The sequence below is a fragment of the Aegilops tauschii genome, chromosome 5 (assembly GCF_002575655.3).
Source record: "Aegilops tauschii subsp. strangulata cultivar AL8/78 chromosome 5, Aet v6.0, whole genome shotgun sequence".
In the NCBI taxonomy this organism is placed as follows: Eukaryota; Viridiplantae; Streptophyta; class Magnoliopsida; order Poales; family Poaceae; genus Aegilops; species Aegilops tauschii.
In genome coordinates this window covers 18,509,875-18,533,724 of record NC_053039.3, presented here as the reverse complement: position 1 = coordinate 18,533,724, position 23,850 = coordinate 18,509,875, and the positions used below count along the sequence as shown (strand labels likewise).

Sequence of the window (23,850 nt, the reverse complement as noted above, 5' to 3'; positions counted from 1 at the left end):
CTATCCCGGAGGGCCCCGTGGGCTGAAGTGGGAAGGGAACCAGCCCCTAGTGGGCTGGGCGCCCCCCCATGGGCCTCCCCCCATGCGCCTAGGGTTGCAAACCCAAGGGTGGGGGGCTTCCCACTTGCCTTGGGGGGCAAGGCAGCCCCTTGGCCGCCGCCCCCACCCTAGATGGGACTTGGCCGGCGCCCCCCCTCCCAGGGGGCCTATATAAAGGGGGTGGGGTGGGAGGGCAGCAAGATTACAGCCTTGGGCGCCTCCCTCCTCCCCTGCAACACCTCTCCCTCTCGCAGAAGCTCGGCGAAGCCCTGCCGAGACCCGCTACATCCACCACCACGCCGTCGTGCTGCTGGATCTCCATCAACCTCTCCTTTCCCCTTGCTGGATCAAGAAGGAGGAGACATCGCTGCACCGTACGTGTGTTGAACGCGGAGGTGCCGTCCGTTCGGCACTCGGTCATCGGTGATTTGGATCACGGCGAGTACGACTCCGTCATCCATGTTCATTGGAACGCTTCCGCTCGCGGTCTACAAGGGTATGTAGATGCACTCCTTTCCCCTCGTTGCTAGTATACTCCATAGATGCATCTTGGTGAGCGTAGGAAAATTTTAAAAATTATGCTACGATTCCCAACAGGATGTCTGGCCCGTCGCCTGCTGCCACATATAACAGGGGAGGGGCTTGGGATTTGGGGGCAGTTCCTCACTCACTCCCGTTCCTATCCCCATCTCGCCACACAGCCGCTGCCGCTAGGCCGTGCTCCGGCGCTGCCCCGGCCCTCTCCTCCGACCTCCGGCCCCGATCTCCTGCCCACGGATTCTCCTCCTCCCGATCTACGGTTCTATCCAATCCATTTCTTGGGTCGTGGTGTGAATCTCTTGGGAGGGACTGGTGTATTGTGGGATTCACCGCCGGAGTTCTTGATGGCTCATACCAAGAACTGCGGCCCCGAGCGCCCTGAGCCTTCTTCTCGGGTCGCTCGCCGGCAAGGCTCAACCGACTCCGATGAACATACTCGGCCTAAGAATAAGAAGACCACCACCAAGAAGAAGAAGCGGGCACCATCCACAAGTCCCTCGGCCTCAGATCCGGATGATGAGGACTATGTTGGGGAGGAAGAGGATGACTTTGCTCCAAGACACTCTGTTGGCCAGTCCAAGCCTGGCACTAGGAGGGCACCGGTGCCTCAAGTCCGTGGTTCTGCAATGCCCTTTGTCCATGGTCGTCGCATCTCCATGGAGCTTCCTGACAGCGGGGATTGCCCCACTCACAACTTCACAACTGTGGGGGCGGGTCAATATCTTGTGTTCTGTCGGGATGTCAATCAATATGAGATGGTGGCTGATGCCGAGGATCCTCGGTTCCGGACTCGTATGCAGCAGGATCTCTATTCCATTTTCGTCCATGGGCGAGGACTTGCTCCTCACAAATACTTGGATCTCAACTTCCTACGTGATCATCCTGCCATGTTCCCTAACAACCCGGTCAAGATCATTGATGATATGACTCTAGGTCCTGCAATGACCTTCACGTGTGATTGGAATGAAGCTGCCATTCTTCAGTTCTATGCCACCTGTTTCTTTGGTCCGGACAACACTCTCGCATGGATGACCGATGACACTACACTGAGTATCACTTATGATCGGTTTGTTTAGATTTTGGGCCTCTCTCGAGTTGGACATTGCATTCACAGTATGGATCCAGAGTATAAGCCCAAAGGGATTGATGCTTGCTTGCCTCTTGTGAAGCCTACCTCTCAGCTCACTGAAGAGGAACGTGGATATCCACTCAATGAGGTATCCATCTTCCGTGCTCCTTACTACATCCTCTATCAGTGTGTGCTTCGCACCCTCTATCCTAAGAAGGGAGATCGCTCAAGGGCTCGCAACTACTGTATTGACTTGATGGTTCGTATGCATGACGAATCCACTCTGCCTCTGGACACAACCCATTTCATTTGGCATGAGATCCGTCTTTGCAGCTCCATTCAGTCGCGCCAGTTCCCTCATGCTCCATTTATTCAGGCTTTGATTGATCACACTGCTCCCTTTGAGGTGGTTAAGACTGCTATGCACTCCATTTGGACGCCTCCTCCTCATATGCGCGTGCTGGATAATGCTCAGCCTGCTGCTCCTACTCAGCCTAGGAGGTCTGCTAGTGGGACTCAGCCCACTGGTTCCTCTGCTCCATCTTCCTCGACCGCTCCTCGTGGCCGTTTTGCCTCGTTCTTGGGCAAGGCTCAGTCTGCTATCATGAAGGCAATTACTTTCAGCTGTCATCAGAATCATGATGTTCAGAAGCGCCTCATCATCTCCAAGAATCAGCTCAAGCAACGCCTTCATGATCGTGGGAGTCCTGTGAGTGATGACGATCCGATTCCCGCAGCTCCGTCCTCTTCCACTTTCGGATTCCCTTCTCGTGTCGAGTACCCCGAGTTCTTTGATGATGCTGATGACATCCGCCAGGAGTGACAGAGTCCGTTTAGTTCTTCGCCCCTTTTTACTTGTTACTGTCAAAGGGGGAGAAGTAGTATCTTAGTATGGTCATGCTATGATGTGTTAGCTATATTCAAACTTGTTATTGTGAGACTATGATATTATGTTGCTACCTATGGTATTTATGGTACTTATGTTATTATCTTGTGGCTATGAAATGTTTGTAGTCTATGCGTTATGGTAGTTTCATGTGTGCATGTCTCTCACATTTATATCTCTTGTTGTACATCCTAACATATTCATCTCATGCACATAATGAGGGGGAGCTAAAAGTAAATAGAAACATAAACATATTTTGTACTTTTGCTCTCATGATTGTCAATGCTAAAATTGTTTATTGCATCTATGATACTACATGTATGATTGTCATCAACAAACAAAAAGGGAGAGATTGAAAGTGCAATCATGCCTTTACATCTTTGTTGTTGATGACAATATACATGTAGGGGACTAACAATAGCTGTCAAGTAAATCTCAGGTGTTGGTCCCCGGTTCATCAAAGTGTGTGGATCAAGAGCATACGAAGTGGTTTCACTCAAGGATGAAGTATTAAAATGATTTCATATTTTGTTTCCTTGAGTATAGGATTCCACACTATTAAGAGGGGATTGATAGGGTTAGTAAAAGACTTGCTCTTGCCAAAATATCTCCTTTCCATAACTCATTTGATCTATCACTACTCTCTGGCTTATTCTGCCCCCGGGAGTGCCGGATGTCCGGGCTGCTCCCCGGATATCCGGCTCGTGCCCCGGATGTCCGGCCTTAGCCCTCTTCATGTCCAGAAGGTTTCTGGTTCCACGTCGGATGTCCGGGTTTTCCCCGGATGTCCGGGCCTTCCTGATACGCCGGATGTCCAGGCCCTATCCCGGATGTCCGGCCTCTACTACCCGTGGAACAGCTGAAGTTCTGTTACCTTTTAGTGATCGCGCCGGATGTCCGGCCATCTGCCAGATGTCCGGGCCTTCCTGATACGCCGGATGTCCGGGCTTGGCCCTCGGATGTCCGGCCCCTCTGTTTTCTATTCTGCTTCTGCTTTGTTCCTCGTACCTTGCCAGGCCAGATGTTCGGCCCCTAGCCCAGATGTCCGGCCTGCCCATTCACTTACACTACAACGACCATATTTGTGCTCACACTATATATAGCCCCTCTTCCCCACGGGAGAGGGTTGACCATTCACTTTGAACAAACCTGATAACCCACAAGTTTTGGGGATCGCAACAGTTTTCGAGGGTAGAGTATTCAACCCAAATTTATTGATTCGACACAAGGGGAGCCAAAGAATATTCTCAAGTATTAGCAGTTGAGTTGTCAATTCAACCACACCTGGCTAACTTAGTATCTGCAGCAAAGTGTTTAGTAGCAAAGTAATATGGAAGTAACGGTAGCAAAAGTAATATTTTTGGGTTTTGTAGTGATTGTAACAGTAGCAACGGAAAAATAAATAAGCGGAGAACAATATGTGAAAAGCTCGTAGGCATTGGATCGATGATGGAGAATTATGCCGGATGTGGTTCATCATGTAACAGTCACAACATAGGGTGACACAGGACTAGCTCCAATTCATTAATGTAATGTAGGCATGTATTCCGAATATAGTTATATGTGCTTATGGAAAAGAACTTGCATGACATCTTTTGTCCTACCCTCCCGTGGCAGCGGGGTCCTAATGGAAACGAAGGGATATTAAGGCCTCCTTTTAATAGAGTACCGGACCAAAGCATTAACACATAGTGAATACATGAACTCCTCAAACTATGGTCATCACCGGGAGTGGTCCCGATTATTGTCACTTCGGGGTTGCCGGATCATAGCACATAGTAAGTGACTATAGACTTGCAAGATAGGATCAAGAACTCACATATATTCATGAAAACATAATAGGTTCAGATCTGAAATCATGGCACTCGGGCCCTAGTGACAAGCATTAAGCATAGCAAAGTCATAGCAACATCAATCTCAGAACATAGTGGATACTAGGGATCAAACCCTAACAAAACTAACTCGATTACATGATAAATCTCATCCAACCCATCACGGTCCAGCAAGCCTACGATGGAATTACTCACGCACGACGGTGAGCATCATGAAATTGGTGATGGAGGATGGTTGATGATGACAATGGCGACGGATTCCCCTCTCCGGAGCCCCGAACGGACTCCAGATCAGCCCTCCCGAGAGAGATTAGGGCTTGGCGGCGGTTCCGTATCGTAAAACGCGATGAATCTTTTTCTCTGATTTTTTCTCCCCGAACACGAATATATAGAGTTGGAGTTGAGGTCGGTGGAGCTTCAGGGGGGCCACGAGGCAGGGGGCGCGCCCCCACCCTCGTGGCAAGGGTGTGGGCCCCCTGGCCTTGATTCTTTCGCCAGTATTTTTTATTATTTCCATAAATAATCTCCGTGGAGTTTCAGGTCATTGCGAGAACTTTTGTTTCTGCACATAAATAACACCATGGCAATTCTGCTGAAAACAACGTCAGTCCGGGTTAGTTCCATTCAAATCATGCAAGTTAGAGTCCAAAACAAGGGCAAAAGTGTTTGGAAAAGTAGATACGACGGAGACGTATCAACTCCCCCAAGCTTAAACCTTTGCTTGTCCTCAAGCAATTCAGTTGATAAACTGAAAGTGATAAAGAAAGCTTTTACAAACTCTGTTTGCTCTTCTTGTTGTAAATATGTAAAGCCAACATTCAAGTTTTCAGCAAATATTATGAACTAACCATATTCACAATAACACTTAGGTCTCATGTTTACTCATATCAATGGCATAACCAACTAGCGAGCAATAATAATAAACCTCGGATGACAACACTTTCTCAAAACAATCATGATATGATATCACAAGATGGTATCTCGCTAGCCCTTTCTGAGACCGCAAAACATAAATGCAGAGCACCTTTAAAGATCAAGGACTGACTAAACATTGTAATTCATGGTAAAAGAGATCCAGTCATAGTCATACCCAATATAAACTAATAGTAATGGATGCAAATGACAGCGGTGCTCTCCAGCTGGTGCTTTTTAATAAGAGGGTGATGACTCAACATAAAAGTAAATAGATAGACCCTTCGCAGAGGGAAGCAGGGATTTGTAGAGGTGCCAGAGCTCGATTTTGAAATAGAGATAAATAATATTTTGAGCGGCATACTTTCATTGTCAACATAACAACCAAGAGATGGCGATATCTTCCATGCTACACACATTATAGGCGGTTCCCAAACAGAATGGTAAAGTTTATACTCCCCCTCCACCAACAAACATCAATCCATGGCTTGTCCGAAACAACGGGTGCCTCCAACTAACAACAGTCCCGGGGGAGTTTTGTTTGCAATTATTTTGATTTGATTTGCTTAAAGCATGGGACTGGGCATCCCGGTGACCAGCCATTTTCTCGTGAGTGAGGAGCGGAGTCCACTCCTCTTGAGAATAACCCACCTAGCATGGAAGATACAGACAACCCTAGTTGATACATGAGCTATTCGAGCATACAAAATAGAATTTCATTTGAAGGTTTAGAGTTTGGCACATACAAATTTACTTGGAACGGCAGGTAGATACCGCATATAGGAAGGTATAGTGGACTCATATGGAATAACTTTGGGGTTTAAGGGATTGGATGCACAAGCAGTATTCCCGCTTAGTACAAGTGAAGGCTAGCAAAAGACTGGGAAGCGACCAACTAGAGATCGACAACAGTCATGAACATGCATTAAAATTAATAAACATTGAGTGCAAGCATGAGTAGGATATAATCCACCATGAACATAAATATCATGAAGGCTATGTTGATTTTGTTTCAACTACATGCGTGAACATGTGCCAAGTCAAGTCACTCGAATCATTCAAAGGAGGATACCACCCTATCATACCACATCACAACCATTTTAATAGCATGTTGGCACGCAAGGTAAACCATTATAAGCTCCTAGCTAATTAAGCATGGCATAAGTATCTATAATCTCTAATTATCATTGCAAACATGTTTATTCATAATAGACTGAATCAGGAATGATGAACTAATCATATTTACAAAAGGAAGAGAGGTCGAGTTCATACCAGCTTCTCTCGTCTCAATCAGTCAATCATATATCGTCATTATTGCCCTTCACTTGCACGACCGAACGATGTGAATAATAATAATAGTGCACGTGCATTGGACTAAGATGGAATCTGCAAGCATTCAATAAACAGGAGAAGACAAGGCAATACGGGCTCTTGGTTAAATCAACAATAATGCATATAAGAGCCACTTCAACAATTTAATCATGCTCTTCTCCTATCGACCCCCAAAGAAAAGAAAAGAAATAAAACTATTTACACGGGAAAGCTCCCAACAAGCAAAAGAAGAACATGAAATATTTTTGGGTTTTCTTTTAATTATTACTACTACAACATGAAAGGTAAACTAGCTAAACGCTACAACTAATTTTTTTCTTAAAGTTTTTCAAACACACAAGAAGAAAGCAAGAAAAAGAAAATAAACTAGCATGGATATTACAGTGAAAAAGTATGAGCACCAACATCTAGCAATGAGTGTGTAACATGAATATAACGTCGGTGAGAGATACGTACTCCCCCAAGCTTAGGCTTTTGGCCTAAGTTGGTCTATTGCCACGGCTGGCCTGGCGGATATCCAAATTTATAGTTGGGGCCGTACTGTGATGCAACAGTCATTGCATCGTGGGCTGCAGCTTGGAGGCGAGCTATCTCAGCCCTCCTCTTATACTCGGCCGCCTCCTCCCTGGTTATGAAATATCTCCCCTTTGCCTGAAAGTCAAAGAAGGTAGCAGCAGGGAGAGCGACGTGATAGGTGCGTCGTTTGTCAAAGATTAGTTGGTAATGGAGGAACTAATCGTTCCTCTCAACAAAACGATGACGAACCATAGCCTCATAATCTAAGTAAGTAGGAGGCAACTCAATATCATCCTCACGTATGGTCACACCAAGAATTTTAGCTAAACGGGTTGCATAAATTCCACCAAAGAAATCTCCATTAAATCTATTATTATGCAACCTACGTGCAACAATGGCTCCCAAATTATAATGTTTATCCCCTAACACAGCACTCCTGAGAACACTGAGGTCAGGAACACACATGTGACATGCTTCATCCTTACCATTTATGCACCTACCTATGAAGAGAGCAAAATAATGTATAGCAGGAAAATGAATGCTCCCTATGGTAGCTTATGCTATGTCTCTAGATTCCCCCATAGTTATACTAGCAAGAAAATCTCTAAATTCAGATTTGCGAGGTTCACTAGTACTACCCCATTGTGGAAGTTTGCAAGCAGTGGTAAAATCCTCTAAGTCCATAGTATAAGAATTTTCATAAAGATCAAACAGGACAGTTTGAGAATTGCGTGAAGATGAAAATTCAAACCTCCTCACAAAGGAACTAGTGAGATAGTGGTACTGACGGTACTTATCTGCCTCGAAGCTCACAAGATCAGTGTTACGCACATATGCGTTAAATTCTTCCTTGATTCCTGCTTGATCCATGAAGTCCTCTGAAGTCCATTCACAAGCCCGCACTGGAGCGTCCCTTGGTGGTTCATCATCAGCATCGCGCATTGCAAGCCTGGGTCCTTGCTTCCTGGAAGGACCACCTTGGTACATTTTCCTAAACATATTTCTTCCTCTGAAAAATTTCTGAAATTTTTAGTAACTTCAAATAAAAGTGAACCAAGCTCAACAAAATTGATAGCAACTACTCCTACAAGTGCCTAGAGTCTATATTATGCATTAGAACTACTTGGAACCATATAAATTTGACATGCAAGCTCAAGAACAGGGTCACCTAGGCAGCACAAATTTGCAATAAATAAAGCACTAGAACAAAAACTAATTGGACCAATGGAGGAGTCACATACCAAGGAACAATCCCCCAAAGCAGTTTTGTGAGAGGTGCTTTGCGCAAGGAGATCGAAAATCGCAACAAAATGAGCTAGAACTCGTGCTTGAGCTGGATGGTGATTTTTTTTGGGAGGAAGAAGAAGTGTGTGGGTGCAGGAATAAGTGGAGGGGAGCCACCGTGGGCCCACGAGGCAGGGGGGCGCGCCCAGGGGGGGTGGGTGCACCCTGGACCCTCGTGCCCAGGTGCTTGCTCCCCTTGCTGTGTTCTCAGTGCCAAATATTCTCAAATATTCCAGAAAAATCATATTAAATTGGCAGGGCATTTGGAGAACTTTTATTTTTGGGGTATTTTTATATTGCACGGATAATTCAGAAAACTAACAGAAAATACTATGTTTGCTTTATTTCAACTAAATAACAGAAAGTAAAAGGAGGGTACAGAAGGTTGTGCCTTCTAGCTTCATCCATCTCATGCTCATCAAAAGGAATCCACTAACAAGGTTGATCAAGTCTTGTTAACAAACTCATTCCGAATAACATGGAACCGGAGAAATTTTGAATAACACTATGTTACCTCAACGGGGATATGCACGTCCCCAATAATAAGAATATCATATTTCTTCTTGGCAGTAGGAAGAGGAAATTCAAAATCTCCAAAAATAATCGATGGAATTTTTCCAACAGAATTGATACTGTGGACTTGAGGTTGTTTCCTCGGAAAGTGTACTGTATGCTCATTACCATTAACATGAAAAGTGACATTGCCTTTGTTGCAATCAATAACAGCCCCTGCAGTATTCAAAAAGGGTCTTCCAAGAATAATAGACATACTATCATCCTCGGGAATATCAAGAATAACAAAGTCCGTTAAAATAGTAACGTTTGCAACCACAACAGGCACATCCTCACAAATACCGACAGGCATGGCAGTTGATTTATCAGCCATTTGCAAGGATATTTCAGTAGGTGTCAACTTATTCAAATCAAGTCTACGATATAAAGAGAGAGGCATAACACTAACACCGGCTCCGAGATCACATAAAGCAGTTTTAACATAGTTTCTTTTAATGGAGCATGGTATAGTTGGTACTCCTGGATCTCCTAGTTTCTTAGGTATTCCACCCTTGAAAGTGTAATTAGCAAGCATGGTGGAAATTTCAGCTTCCGGTATCTTTATTTTATTTGTAACAATCTCTTTCATATACTTAGCATAAGGATTCATTTTGAGCACATCAGTTAAACGCATACGCAAAAAGATAGGTCTAATCATTTCAGCAAAGCGCTCAAAATCCTCGTCATCCTTTTTCTTGTATGGTTTAGGAGGAAAAGGCATGGGTTTCTGAAACCATGGTTCTCTTTCTTTACCGTGTTTCCTAGCAACAAAATCTCTCTTATCATAACGTTGATTCTTTGATTGTGGGTTATCAAGATCAACAACAGGTTCAATCTCTACATCATTGTCATTGCTAGGTTGAGCATCAACATGAACATCATCATTAACATTATCACTAGGTTCATGTTCATTACCAGATTGTGTTTCAGCATCAGAAATAGAAATATCATTGGGATTCTCAGGTGTGTCAACAACAGGTTCACTAGAAGCATGCAAAGTCCTATCATTTTTCTTTTTCTTCTTTTTAGAGGGACTAGGTGCATATGTATTATTTCTCTGAGAATCTTGCTCAATTCTCTTAGGGTGGCCCTCAGGATACAAAGGTTCCTGAGTCACTTTACCCCCTCTAGTTGCAACTCTAACAGCAAAGTCATTATTCTTACTATTTAATTCATTGAGCAAATCATTCTGAGCTTTAAGTACTTGTTCTACTTGAGTGGTGACCATAGAAGCATGTTTACTAATGAGTTTAAGTTCACCTTTAACTCTAGACATATAATCACCCAAGTGTTCAATCATATAAGCATTTTGTTTTAATTGTCTACCAAAATAAGCATTAAAATTTTCTTGTTTAACCATAAAGTTATCAAACTCATCCAAACATTGGCTAGCAAACTTAGTAGGAGGGATTTCAGCTTTATCATATCTATAGAGAGAATTTACCTTCACTACCTGTGTCGGGTTATCAAGACCATGTGTTTCTTCCATAGGTGATGAATTAAGATCATATATTTCTTCAACAGGCGGTAAAGCAAGACCATGTATTTCTTCAATAGGAGGTAAATTCTTAACATCTTCAGCTTTAATACCCTTTTCTTTCATAGATTTCTTTGCCTCTTGCATATCCTCAGGACTGAGAAATAGAACACCCCTCTTCTTCAGAGTTGGATTAGGAGTTGGTTCAGGAAGTGTCCAATTATTTTCATTTGTCAACATAGTATTCAATAGAATTTCAGCTTCATATGGTGTTCTTTCCCTGAAAACACAACCAGCACAACTGTCCAGGTGGTCTCTGGAAGCATCGGTTAGTCCATTATAAAAGATATCAAGTATTTCATTTTTCTTAAGAGGATGATCAGGCAAAGCATTAAGTAATTGGAGAAGCCTCCCCCAAGCTTGTGGGAGACTCTCTTCTTCAATTTGCACAAAATTATATATTTCCCTTAAAGCAGCTTGGTTCTTATGAGCAGGGAAATATTTAGCAGAGAAGTAATAAATCATATCTTGGGGACTATGCACACAACCAGGATCAAGGGAATTAAACCATATCTTAGCATCACCCTTTAATGAGAACGGAAATATTTTAAGGATATAATAGTAGCGAGTTTTCTCATCATTAGTGAACAGGGTGGCTATATCATTTAATTTAGTAAGATGTGCCACAACAGTTTCAGATTCATAGCCATAGAAAGGATCAGATTCAACCAAAGTAATTATATCAGGATCAATGGAGAATTCATAATCCTTATCAGTAACAAAGATAGGTGAAGTAGCATAAGCAGGATCATATTTCATTCTAGCATTCAGAGTTTTTTGTTTAAGCTTAGCTAATAATTTCTTAAGATCACTTCTATCATTGCAAGCAAGAAAGTCTCTAGCAGTTTCTTCATCCATAACATAGCCCTCAGGCACTACATGCAATTCATACTTAGGGGAGAGTCTTCATCATCACTTTCATCAATATTATCAGTTTCAATAATTTCATTCTCTCTAGCCCTAGCAAGTTGTTCATCAAGAAATTCACCAAGTGGCACAGTACTATCAAGCATAGAAGTAGTTTCATCATAAGCATCATGCATAGTAGATGTGGCATCATCAATAACATGCGACATATCAGAATTAATAGCAGAAGCAGGTTTAGGTGTCGCAAGCTTACTCAAAACAGAAGGTGAATCAAGTGCAGAGCTAGATGGCAGTTCCTTACCTCCCCTCGTAGTTGAGGGATTAATTTTTGTTTTTGTGTCTTTCAAGTTCTTCATAGTGACCAGCAGATATAAATCCCAAGTGACTCAAAGAATAGAGCTATGCTCCCTGGCAACGGCGCCAGAAAATATTCTTGATAACCCACAAGTATAGGGGATCGCAACAGTTTTCGAGGGTAGAGTATTCAACCCAAATTTATTGATTCAACACAAGGGGAGCCAAAGAATATTCTCAAGTATTAGCAGTTGAGTTGTCAATTCAACCACACCTGGATAACTTAGTATCTGCAGCAAAGTGTTTAGTAGCAAAGTAATATGGAAGTAACGGTAACGGTAGCAAAAGTAATATTTTTGGGTTTTGTAGTGATTGTAACAGTAGCAACGAAAAAATAAATAAGTGGAGAACAATATGTGAAAAACTCGTAGGCATTGGATCGGTGATGGAGAGTTATGCCGGATGTGGTTCATCTTGTAACAGTCACAACATAGGGTGACACAGGACTAGCTCCAATTCATTAATGTAATGTAGGCATGTATTCCGAATATAGTCATACGTGCTTATGGAAAAGAACTTGCATGACATCTTTTGTCCTACCCTCCCGTGGCAGCGGGGTCCTAATGGAAACGAAGGGATATTAAGGCCTCCTTTTAATAGAGTACCGGACCAAAGCATTAACACATAGTGAATACATGAACTCCTCAAACTATGGTCATCACCGGGAGTGGTCCCGACTAATGTCACTTCGGGGTTGCCGGATCATAGCACATAGTAGGTGACTATAGACTTGCAAGATAGGATCAAGAACTCACATATATTCATGAAAACATAATAGGTTCAGATCTGAAATCATGGCACTCGGGCCCTAGTGACAAGCATTAAGCATAGCAAAGTCATAGCAACATCAATCTCAGAACATAGTGGATACTAGGGATCAAACCCTAACGAAACTAACTCGATTACATGATAAATCTCATCCAACCCATCACCGTCCAGCAAGCCTACGATGGAAATACTCACGCACGGCGGTGAGCATCATGAAATTGGTGATGGAGGATGGTTGATGATGACGATGGCGATGGATTCCCCTCTCCGGAGCCCCGAACGGAATCCAGATCAGCCCTCCCGAGAGAGATTAGGGCTTGGTGGCGGCTGCGTATCGTAAAACGCGATGAATCTTTCTCTCTGATTTTTCTCTCCCCGAACACGAATATATAGAGTTGGAGTTGAGGTCGGTGGAGCTTCAGGGGGCCCACGAGGCAGGGGGCGCGCCCCCCTCCCTCGTGGAAAGGGTGTGGGCCCCCCTGGCCTTGATTCTTTCGCCAGTATTTTTTATTATTTCCAAAAATAATCTCCGTGGAGTTTCAGGTCATTCCGAGAACTTTTGTTTCTGCACATAAATAACACCATGACAATTCTGCTGAAAACAGCGTCAGTCCGGGTTAGTTCCATTCAAATCATGCAAGTTAGAGTCCAAAACAAGGGCAAAAGTGTTTGGAAAAGTATATACGACGGAGACGTATCAAAACCCTAGAACATATTTCACTCCCTCTCACTCCTCCACACCAAATCTTAGATCCCCAAGGGATTTGAGAGCATTTGAGAGAAGTTGTCCGATCAAGTGATAGATCCACTCCTTCCCCTTCTTTGCACCAAAGGAATTCGTGATTTGAGCAAGTCTTGAGCTTTTCCCCATCGTTCTTGTTACTCTTGGAGGTTGGAGACTCCTAGGCGGTAGGAGTCTTTCGGAGAGGAATCGACCATTGTGATTACCCCCGGAAAAGTTTGTGAGGGTTTGGAGACCACCCCAAGGTCTACCACTAGTGGTTGAGAAACGCCTCCGTGGTGTTGTCTCGAAGGGAGAATAGGGTGAGCCTTCGTGGCGTTGGTGTGCCTTCGTGGTAACATCCACCTCTCTAACGGTAACGTAGCTTCCCTCCAAGGAAGTGAACATCGGCATACATCCTCGTCTCCCGGAGTTGCGGTTATTCCTAACCCTAACTCTCTACTTGTGGTTACTTGTCTCTTAGCACTTACTTATATCATATTGTGCTTTCTTACTTACATACTTGTGTTACTTTCTTATCTTGCTTAGCACTTAGTACTACACTTGCAATTGTTAGGCTCACCCTCATATTCCGCATTATTGCCTAAAATTGCTAAGTAATAATTAAAATTTGTAATTGTACCTATTCACCCCCCTTTAGGTCCATCTCGATCCTTTCACCATTTTAAAAAATACCAAAATAATAGACAAGAACTATTTTTTCAAATGAACGAACTTTTTCAAAAATTTGCTAATATTTATTGAAACCATGATTGTTTTTAAAATTCATGAACAATTGTTGAATCCACGAACATTTTTTGATACATAAACATTTTTTAATTCACAAATATTTGAAATTGTGAACTTTTTTTGAATTCGTAAACAGTGTTATCTATTTCTTGAAGTTTATTATATTAAAAATGACGACCCGAGCAGCTGACTTGAGTAGCTAGCGATGTAAGAGCATCTCTAGCAGACCCCGTAAAAGTCGAACCGGGAAAACACGTTTATAGTTCGCCGCCGATCAGATTTGTGGGGCAAATTTGTGCGCTGCATATCAGACCCAGTATATGAAACTTTAAATTTGAAGAAAAAACATTCCTGGGAGAAACTTGCAACGACATTCATCATACATAGTTGATCATCATACTACAGCATAGATAGTTGTTCATCATACTACATCATAGTACTACATGGGGGGGGGGGGGTCTGCGGGCCGTGCAGCATACCCAAGCCGAGGCTACCAAAATCGATGGGTGTGGCAGCGACGACGCGGCGGAGGAGCTCAGTCCTCGGCGGAGTCGAGGTCGATCTAGACCTTGGCCTGCTTGGCCTTCATGACGCGCAGGTACGCCTCCTTGGACGTGTGCGTCTGCGACACCGCGGCGTCCTGCTCGAGGAAGATCTCCTCGATCTCGACCTCGCGGCGGCGGCGCGCGTCGGCCTCCTCATCCTCCCTCGCCGAGCGCTCGAGCTGGTCCTCCTGCCATGGGGGGAGGTAGTCTTCTGGGCCAATGATGCCTCGATGCGGCGGGTCCGCGTCGGCCTCGAGCTTGATGATGAGCGGCCCGAGCTCCTCTGGCTCTATCTTGACCGGAGTGAGCCATGAGCTCGATGCACTCGCGGACGAGCTCCCCGCGGCAGAGGAGCCGGAGAAGGCGCGTTGGCGGACCGCGAGCTCGTGCTCGTACTCGTCAAGCTCCCGGCGTTCGAACACCGGCGGCGGCCGGCTCCCATAGTTGCGCCTCTTCCGCGCGCCCCGCTTGCGTGCGGCGGCGTCGGCGCTCCGCGTCATCCCCACCGCTTCCGTAGCCGTCCATGGGTCGGAAGGGTCGCTAGGGCTTTTTTTAGACTCGCCGGCGCCGAGAAATTGGGGCGGAGGGGGAGGGGAATTGCGGCGGAGCGGCGGATAGGGTTTGACCCGTATCCGAGTGGTGAAACCGCATAAATAGCGGTGGAGAGGGTCTTTTTCCAGGCCACGGCAAACTTTTTATGGGCCGGGCCCGGGATACGGAGTCTGTTCTGGCAAGAAAAACAGGCCGAACCCGTATACTCACTGGAATTATACGGGTTCGGCCCTTTTACGGGGTCTGCTAGAGATGCTCTAAGCGACGTGAGAGCTAGTGGGTTGAGCAAGCACAAATCTTGAAACATATATCACCGACCAGGGAATTAGATGTGACTTAGCTAATTTTCATCTCAATAAGAATTAGCAAATCGAAAAAGGTATCACAAACATGATTTCATTTTGGATTGAATTTGCGTCCCATAGGAATGTTATTGCAGACATGATTTCATTCTCATTAGGATCGGGTCAAATTACAGGCCGGCACACTAACTAGAATAGCCCTAGCTCATCCGAGCTTCGGATGAGGTTACGCTTTTACCGCTCCTAAAACACCTTCACCACTACCGGCAAAAGGAAACTGGGCTAAACCACTCAGATCACCAAACACTTTTTCCACCGCTACCACTGATGAATTGCAATATAATCAAATCACTGGTATGACTCAAGGTTTTGGTTACCGAATGAGGCATTTTTACCGAGGGGAACTGGTAAACACGGTTACCACGGTTACCGAGAAATACCGATAAATACCGAGAATATTTTGAACGAATTTCATAGTTGAATTATGAATTCAAATAAGTTAATGAACGAACATTTGAATCAGAGACCTCTCAAAACAGGAACTAGGTTAGTACCAACACGCCAGAACCAATTCTCATGGCATTAATTAGATTCTACGTACTTTACTATAAATCGAGTGTTTAAATTCAAAAAATTAAAAAACTGGTATTTTTTGCTTGGTACGTGGATTTACCAGGGGCACGGAAATACGCGGTAACCATGGGAAATCTCGAAATTTCGACTGGTAACCAAAACCTTGGTATGACTACAGCAGCAACCACGAGCCAAGGACTGCGACACAGACGACCAGGTTCGCGACAGAGACGACCAAATTGATGGAGGCAGCATCCACGGCTATGGTTCGCCGGTGCCTATCACCAGCCGGCACGGCAAACATACGTAGATCCATCGAAGTTGGTTGAGGAAGATGAAAGCACGGTACTGTCCAGTGGCGCGACGGGAACGCTGCCACTGGCTGCGGCGCGGCTTGAACTTGATCGGCGAGCTACTGCGCCGCCGGCTGGATCTGTGTCAACGGTGGACGATGGTGCAGCGTACGCTTCCTGCCACCTACAGAAATTGCATCCACCAGCTGGCGGCTGCAAAATTTTCAGGGCGCGACAAAAACTTACAGATCCAGCATGACATCCGTGATGAAGTTGGGGTTGAGATCAAGCTGCACTTAGAAACGGTGGCCGGCGTTCTATCCGTGAACTCGTGCGACGTACGTGACGACGCTCCTTTACATAGTCCGGGTAGGGGACGATTGGCTGAGCACCCAGATTTTAGGCTGGTTTGCGTCGGCCATCGCGGTGTGCCAGACACCGCGTCGCACGTTTCTTTTTGCCAGATGCCAGATGCCGCGTCGCACATGTCCGGGCGTTACGTACCGTGTGGGGTGTGAGCCGTTCCGATGGTATCTGACGTGACACCTCCTTCCGTTAAGTCTTTTTTTTTGGGTACCAATTGAGAGCTTTATTCAACGAAAGAGCTCCTAGCATCATCAGCCATAAGGCTAGTGAGTAGGAAAGAGGGTCTAGATCCAGTCCAACTTTCGGTGACCAACAATGTGCATGCATATTTTGCATAAAGGTGGGCCGGTACATTGGCTGATCTGATTACATGTTGAATAACAAAAGAAGAAAAAGAGGAAGCTAGCTCTCCAATTTCTAAAAGTAAAGGTGCCACAACAGAAAGGCTATTATGACGAGTGTTCCAGAGATTAACAATCTCCAGGCAGTCTGTTTCCATGATCACATGGGAGAAGCCACGCAGATTAGCAAAGATAACTCCATCACACAGCGCCAAAGTCTCCCCTATGAACGGATCTGATATCCCCGGATGGGGTTTGCTTCAAGCACCCAACAAGGCATTTGTGGATCGGGCTACACCTCCCGCACCCACCTTATTAAGCCTTTTTTTTGCATGGCTCCTTCCGTTAAGCCTGTGGGACCCATCCTCCACTGCAAAGCCCAATACCCATTTCATACATAATATACGTCTGACAAATACCTGCCACGGCTCGTATCCCAGGAAGGACGAGTGCATAGCGATTCTGGGAGCATGCGAGCTCGTCCACTCCTGTGGGTTTTTGGGTACATTTGGTTGCTTATTTATTTGATCCTGTCATGGGTGTCGGATGTGCGTGATGACATCTGGGCATGGGCATGGGGAAGAATGGTGTATTCTCGGTGGAGAGTGGATTTTCAGCACCGGGTGTCTAGGCACCCCTTATCAGCACCATAGGTCCAGATTCCTGTGCCTAGGGATATGTACCAGGTACTGTAGCGAGCATTTGATTAGCTTGGCCTAGTCTGCCCGTGTGCCTCGTATGTTGATTCCTCCTAGTAACCGAGGCACTGTAGCAGATTCCGCAACCCTCTCTTTTCTGACTTTTCTCTCTAGTAACCGAGGAACAGTGGGAAAGGAGAAGTGTCATAAAAAAGAAACAAGGAATGGCTAGACTGGTAGCGTGCGTGTGTCTCAAGTAACAGGAGCAAAATAAAAAAAAGCTATTTACCTTATACTATTCACTAGGATCTTTTGTGAGCTGCGCCTACTCTAGTATTTCACACAAATGTTGTTCCACCGAGGGATATAGGAGAGGCCACATAGCTCTTTACATAAACTAGATGACTCGTTGCGTCAATGGCGCAAAGGCCGAGAGGGAGCCAAGTATGGTGAGAATATTTAGACACTCAAGTCGAAAACCAAATGTGACCAACACTCCCGCATCCTCTGTTGGAAGCCGCCTTTTCTCACGGGATCTAACATAGATACATGATTCTTCCAGAGCAAATATTAGAGAAAATATAAAGCATGGAAAGCTTCAAGTTGTACTATTGAGACCATACCACGATATCTTTATTTAGTTTCTTTGGAAATCTAAAGGTCTGAGAGGATGGTACATGCGAGAAGCTGTGAATCCATAATAAAAAACTAAACTAACTTCCAAACAAACATTTCAAGTTTGGAAGCCACAAAAAGGCAGCCCAGATCTCTCGTTGTAGTGCAGGTACATGTCCTTAATCCTGCATCCACAGCCCATAATTTTTCAACACCTAAATCCATGAAATCCAACCGAAGGAAATCATCGCAGAAACATGTGTTGTGGCTTACGTCTTCGAGAAGGACTTCTTGGCATTCTTGTGCAGGTTGGACACATCAATCCTCGCTGCGAGCCCATAATTTCAGTCTTTTTTAATCTCTAACTGAACCAAATAACAAAAGCTTAAGCTTAAGCATCCACACACACAGAAAATGCAAAACAAATCTCACATAAAATTGTCCCAAGTCAGATACAGGGGAAACCAAGGTGAGATGCTCATGTTTCTTATAGGAAACAATAACCATAGGTAAATACATACATTATTGTCCTGTCCGAAGGTACCTGGGACATGAAACTAAGCCATTGAAATTTTTGTAACAGAATAGATGATAACACCAGTGTAGGCCATGAACAAAAATACAAAGAAGAAAATAATCAAGCATAAGCCACCTCGACCGAAGCAACGGTTGATCAACAGCAGGAACTTGAACCTCGTGATGCTAGACCATATATCTATGGTTACCCTTTTTATTTCTCCCGCCTAACCTGAAGTAGTTATCTGGACAAAATAGGGAGGCACACTTCAACAAATCAGTTCTTAGTAATTATAGAATGCCCTGTATTAAAGGAAGTAAAATCAAGCATGTATGTGCTCTAACTTTCATAACTGCATGTAAACTCAGCAACTAACTTTATGTACCAAAGTGTACAATTCTCAAGTTTAGCTACAGAGACGAAAACAGGGACATAGGGCGTGCATTCCAGTAGGCTCTGATAAACTCATTCCCAGCAATCCATTTCTTATATGAGTAAACAACAACGCTACCCAATTGCTTATATCAAGAATGACCAAAAGAAGCAAACCGAGCACAACTCTATAACCACATCGTTTTAAAAAATTCTCTTCTCTAAGCTAATCAAGCCTGCTCGTTTTTTTGGATAAATCCAGTTCGGTCAGTTAGGAGAAAAAAAGCAATTAATAAAATTACCCAAACTAAACAATCTTCTAATCTGCTTTAATGGAATATAATAAGCATTTGCTGCTGCTCTTTGGATGATATACTGGACCCCTTTATAGGCGGTTATGCATGCACATTTTACACAGTAGCCTGCATAACCCACTTAGCTTGCTTATACTGAACCCATATACATAATTTAACAGGCTAATAAGGAGACAAAGGCTGACAGCATTAGAAAAAGACAAGGCGCACCATAATCTCACCGGACAAGAACAAGTGGTAGGCCATGAAACAAAGCAAACAAAGCATGTAGCAAGAAGCAATGAAGTGCATCAATAAGAACACATCTAACCTTGCATAAGTATGACTGGTCCGGACGTCAGGAAACCTAGACAGGAAGAGAAAGAAGCAACAAACAAACATTTCAGCTCAGAGACATTTTATCAAACAGCAGACGAGCAAGAAATATCTTACATTTTATCAAACAGTAGCCTGATATATAAACAAGAAGTTGGATGACCCTGCAGCAACAAGATAAAGAGAAGTGAGAACAAGAAAATCGAAGAGCACGAGGACATGGAAAGCAAAGCCGGCTGAAGCGACGCATGCAAAAGAAAAAACGACAGTGACACTGATACAGAGAAGAAGAGCTGCAACCTCAACCAGTTCGACAACCAGGAGATGTCCGTGTGGACGAGGCCGAGGCCGCCCGCCAGGACCAGCTCCAGCACGAGGCTGAGGCCGCCCGCCAGGACCAGCTCCAGCACGAGGCCGCCCGCCACCGCGAGTCCCACGCCTGCCTCGTCGCACTGCGCCACAACCGGGGTCTCCAGGGCGCCTCGCCCTCCCCTCCCCGTGCCCCATCTCCACATCTCTTGTCAAATCTTCCCAGCCAGTTGAGACCTCCGTCTATCGCTTAGAGCTGCCAAAACAAAGCAAATACAATTAACTTCGAATTCTAGAAGTTGTGTTTTGGTATATATCTAAACAGTCTACAAAAATCAGTGCACGGAACATATCTAATTGAACTTTCAAAATCGTCAAGTAGATATTAAAGAAGATAGAATCATCATTGCAAGTGTACTCTCCATAACTGCATTGGCGCCTATTTTGTACAATGGCCTAAAGAAAACTCCAGTACATAAAAAGGAAGGATGCATTTATGGTAATGGAAAGATATTTCTAGCTTTTTACCGGTTCAGACAAATAACGCAAACAACAAATTGTCGATAAACATGGTAATGATTTGGGAAGGACGCCTGCACCATGATGTAAAACCATCGAATCAAATGTGAAATTGTATCAGAGAAAAGCAAACACAGTAGACATGGTTGATGCCTTGGCTACAATCTATGGTTCATCTTGCATCAGAGACCGCAATACAAGGATGTACTGTTGCCTAGTTCATTGAGTTCAAAGTGGTGCTTTGATTAAGAGGAATTTGGTACACCCGTCGATCCGATCTGTTTATAGAACTTTAGACCCAAACATAATAAATAATAAGCTTGTCCCATGTTAATGACAACAGTCTGACACACAATAGCTCTCCGACATCACAAAAAAAGATTTAGAAAACTAAAAAGTGGCGAATAAACATGAGAAACTCCTAACATATTACCTGTAGCAATCACAGTCACGGTCAGTGCTACGCTCCAGCTTCTCTCATTTCCACCGTCTCAAATGCATCAAGAATTCTACATGAACAACGCAACTAAGGAACCTAACTAACCAGCTTCTCTTTTATAGCATTTCCAAGTTTATAATCAGCAATAGCTAACGTTTCACCGTTGCAATGCTTAATTAGAGGGGGAAATAAATGCTTCCATGGCATATTATTCCGCTTGCATAGGAAATAATGGCCATAATGGCGCCAATGGCAAGAAATTGCCTGCAGAATTGAACAGTGCACACCAAGGCATACATTTCAGTCACTTTGAACATAGATGAGTAACGAAATAAAAAACCAGAGAGCTGTGGAAGCACTGACCTCGGGCCGTGCTGCCCTTGCGCTCCTGGCTCCGGGACTGCACGACCACCTATGAGTCTATCTTCCCTGCAAGTACAGGTAAAATCAAATCTATCTCCATCAGCAGACGAACCCAAGCCAAGCCAAGAACATGCATGGTGGTGGTGATGAATTCTCTTCCCCAGATTCAACGGAAGGCGTGGGTGCAGTGGAATACTCACGGAGGAAATCACTGCCCGAGAGGCCCTTGGCATGGACCTGATGCACCTCCAGAAGACCGCGCCCCATTGTATTCTTCTCACGGCACTGCACCTCCCTCTCCATTGACCTCTCTTTGGCCCTCCTCTCCTTCCTTCTCTCTCTCCTCATCTTCTCTCTCTCCTACACGGACGCCGCCACCTTGGTGACCGTTGGTGGTCCCCTGAAGCCGTGAAAGTGGCCTTGACCGCCGATCTCGCAGTGTGTTGCATATATATCCAATTAATTATTCCTTTTAGCATTACTTCATTTTAAACCGGTCTCAATCATGGCTGAAACTTTAACTCCTTTTTTGATGAGAACATGATGCTATCTTGATGTAGATTAATTCACCGTGGCATCTTGTTTTGACATACAGGTTTTTCTCTAAACATGAAAATCTATACGTACAGAGATACATAACCCTGAAGCTGAGTGATGATTAAATCAGACTGAATTTTACTAAGTACCTTTTATATAAATAAATGCAATTTTTCCTCTGAACCAAACATCAAACAACACAATAGCAGCCAACCACAAGTTTCATTCAATCAATAGCCTGTTTACGGTACCCTCAAGCATAAAGGATTTACCTTGACTACCCAAAGATATCTGAATCCGATAGGAGAATGGATTTGCTCACCTAAGTAGCGGCTGGTGATGGCCTTCGGGTTTGGGGTGCTCCCACAGTGACCATGGTGCCTCCTGGTGCCCCTCGACGCGCCTGCTGGTGCTCATGACCCTCCACCCCGACCTCGTGCTGACTGCCGCTCGTCGCTGCCACAGATGGAGGGCCGCGTCTTCAGCTTGCTGCAGTTGCACGCGTAGTATATTGAACACAATTTCATTCAAAGTGCATAACATGATCTATGAACACAATTTTATTCAAAGCATATGAACCAATTTGACTAATGCTTCAACCATTCAATCAATTGCTGCCACAATTTTCTGAAGTTAATCTAGAAAAGTGGCTGCATAGAACTAGATCCCAAAATAATCACATGAAGAAAGAAAAAACTATTTTTATGCACAAAATGGGACATCGTCTCTTCATACCTCACCGTGGAACACCTCACCAACAAATCCGTCACGGAGAGAGAGAGAGAGGGGGGGGGGGGGGGGGGGGGGGGGAGGGGGGTTGAAGCTCACCTTGGTGATGGAGGCAGATGTGGTCGTCGTCGCTCGATGCGCAACTCCCAAAGCCGTGACTACCCCCTGGTGCACCATGCATGCCGCTCATCGGCAAGGCACGGCCAGGACGCTGTTGGTCCAAGCTGCTGCTGTCCGCGTCCTTCCAGGCCAATGACCCTCTCCCGTCAGCCAATGCACCTCCATCTCCTTTTTCCTCTCTCTTTCTCCCTCCTCTCTTTCCTTTCCTCTCTCCATGGCGCTGCATCAGATCTAACACCACCGCCATCGCCCTTGGCGTGCAGGTCGCTGCCAATGCCGCCGCCATCGGGCGAAGAAAGCGACGCATGACGGCGACGAGAGAAGTGGAGGGGAGGGGGAGGAGGGGACGCAGGGCTCCAGCGACGGGCGATGGCGGCGAGAGAAGGGGAGGGGAGGGAGAGGAGAGGACGCATGGCTCGAGGGGATTGGTGGCTAGGTTTTACCGTGCGAACCCCACGCTCTCTGTGGATCCCCTCTTTTCGCACGCAGGGTACACGCGAGACACACCGCAAAACTGGGCCCATGAGAAAAGGAGGCCCACCAATCATTCACTTAAGCAGGAGAGCACAACGTGCAGATGAACGAGTGGCTGGATTTTTTACAGCGCCGTAAATATGAGCCAGCGAGGCAGATCGAGCGTACAGGAATCATTTGAAACAGGGATGGCTTTGGGAGGGCGGGTACTCTAGCAGTCTTTATATGTTCAATAATCTGAGTCCTTCAAAAAAATTCTGCATGTTGGCTTGTTGGGGTAGCGCATGCAGCACCAATGGTGAGAGGAACGTGGAGCCATGTGGATGCAGCCTACGAGCAAGTACAATGATGAGCTATAAGCCCGCTTACGTGGCATTTTTGCCTATGTGGAAAAGAGAAACAAGGAAAAAGTCAAGGAGTGGGCACCAGATTAGGGGGTGTCGGGGCGCCCGGGTGCTATGGCACCTTTCCGATTCTCAGTAAGATCAGCGTACAAAGAAGTCATGAACATGGAAGGTTCCATTGGTAGTGAAAGCGTGTGGAGAGCTCTTTCCTACCCAAAATCCGTGTTTTCTGGTGCAGAGTGGTCAAGGGTCTATTGCCAAGCCACGGTGAGTTGCACCAGCGCCATATTAGAGATGGCACTTTCTGGCCCGCT

General features: G+C 45.0%; 1 protein-coding gene across 2 annotated transcripts; it reads right to left on the bottom strand.

The window, feature by feature from the left end:
* Nucleotides 1–18,639: 18,639 nt before the first annotated feature.
* LOC109764891 (uncharacterized) lies at nucleotides 18,640–23,173 on the bottom strand. 2 transcript variants are annotated; one of them, XM_073499640.1, is made up of 8 exons: nucleotides 22,698–23,173; nucleotides 21,533–22,358; nucleotides 21,333–21,398; nucleotides 20,964–21,233; nucleotides 20,003–20,267; nucleotides 19,820–19,866; nucleotides 19,698–19,733; nucleotides 18,640–18,945 (listed from the first exon to the last, which is right to left on the bottom strand). In XM_073499640.1, the coding sequence occupies exons 5-8, from the start codon at nucleotides 20,215–20,217 to the stop codon at nucleotides 18,887–18,889; spliced, it is 357 nt and encodes a 118-aa protein (XP_073355741.1). In that variant the 5' UTR covers nucleotides 20,218–20,267; nucleotides 20,964–21,233; nucleotides 21,333–21,398; nucleotides 21,533–22,358; nucleotides 22,698–23,173; the 3' UTR covers nucleotides 18,640–18,886. The 2 variants fall into 2 exon arrangements, with proteins under 2 accessions (XP_073355741.1, XP_020179264.1); XM_020323675.4 differs by lacking the exon at nucleotides 20,964–21,233.
* Between the last annotated feature and the right edge of the window lie 677 nt (nucleotides 23,174–23,850).

Excerpts from the sequence above, each read along its gene's own strand:
- LOC109764891 (XM_073499640.1), bottom strand. The coding sequence starts at position 20,217 with ATGTGGAGATGGGGCACGGGGAGGGGAGGGCGAGGCGCCCTGGAGACC. Across the intron at positions 19,867-20,002 it reads TGGTTGTCGAACTGGTTGAG|GGTCATCCAACTTCTTGTTT; the intron begins GTTGCAGCTCTT and ends TTGTTGCTGCAG. Across the intron at positions 19,734-19,819 it reads AGGCTACTGTTTGATAAAAT|GTTTCCTGACGTCCGGACCA; the intron begins GTAAGATATTTC and ends CTTCCTGTCTAG.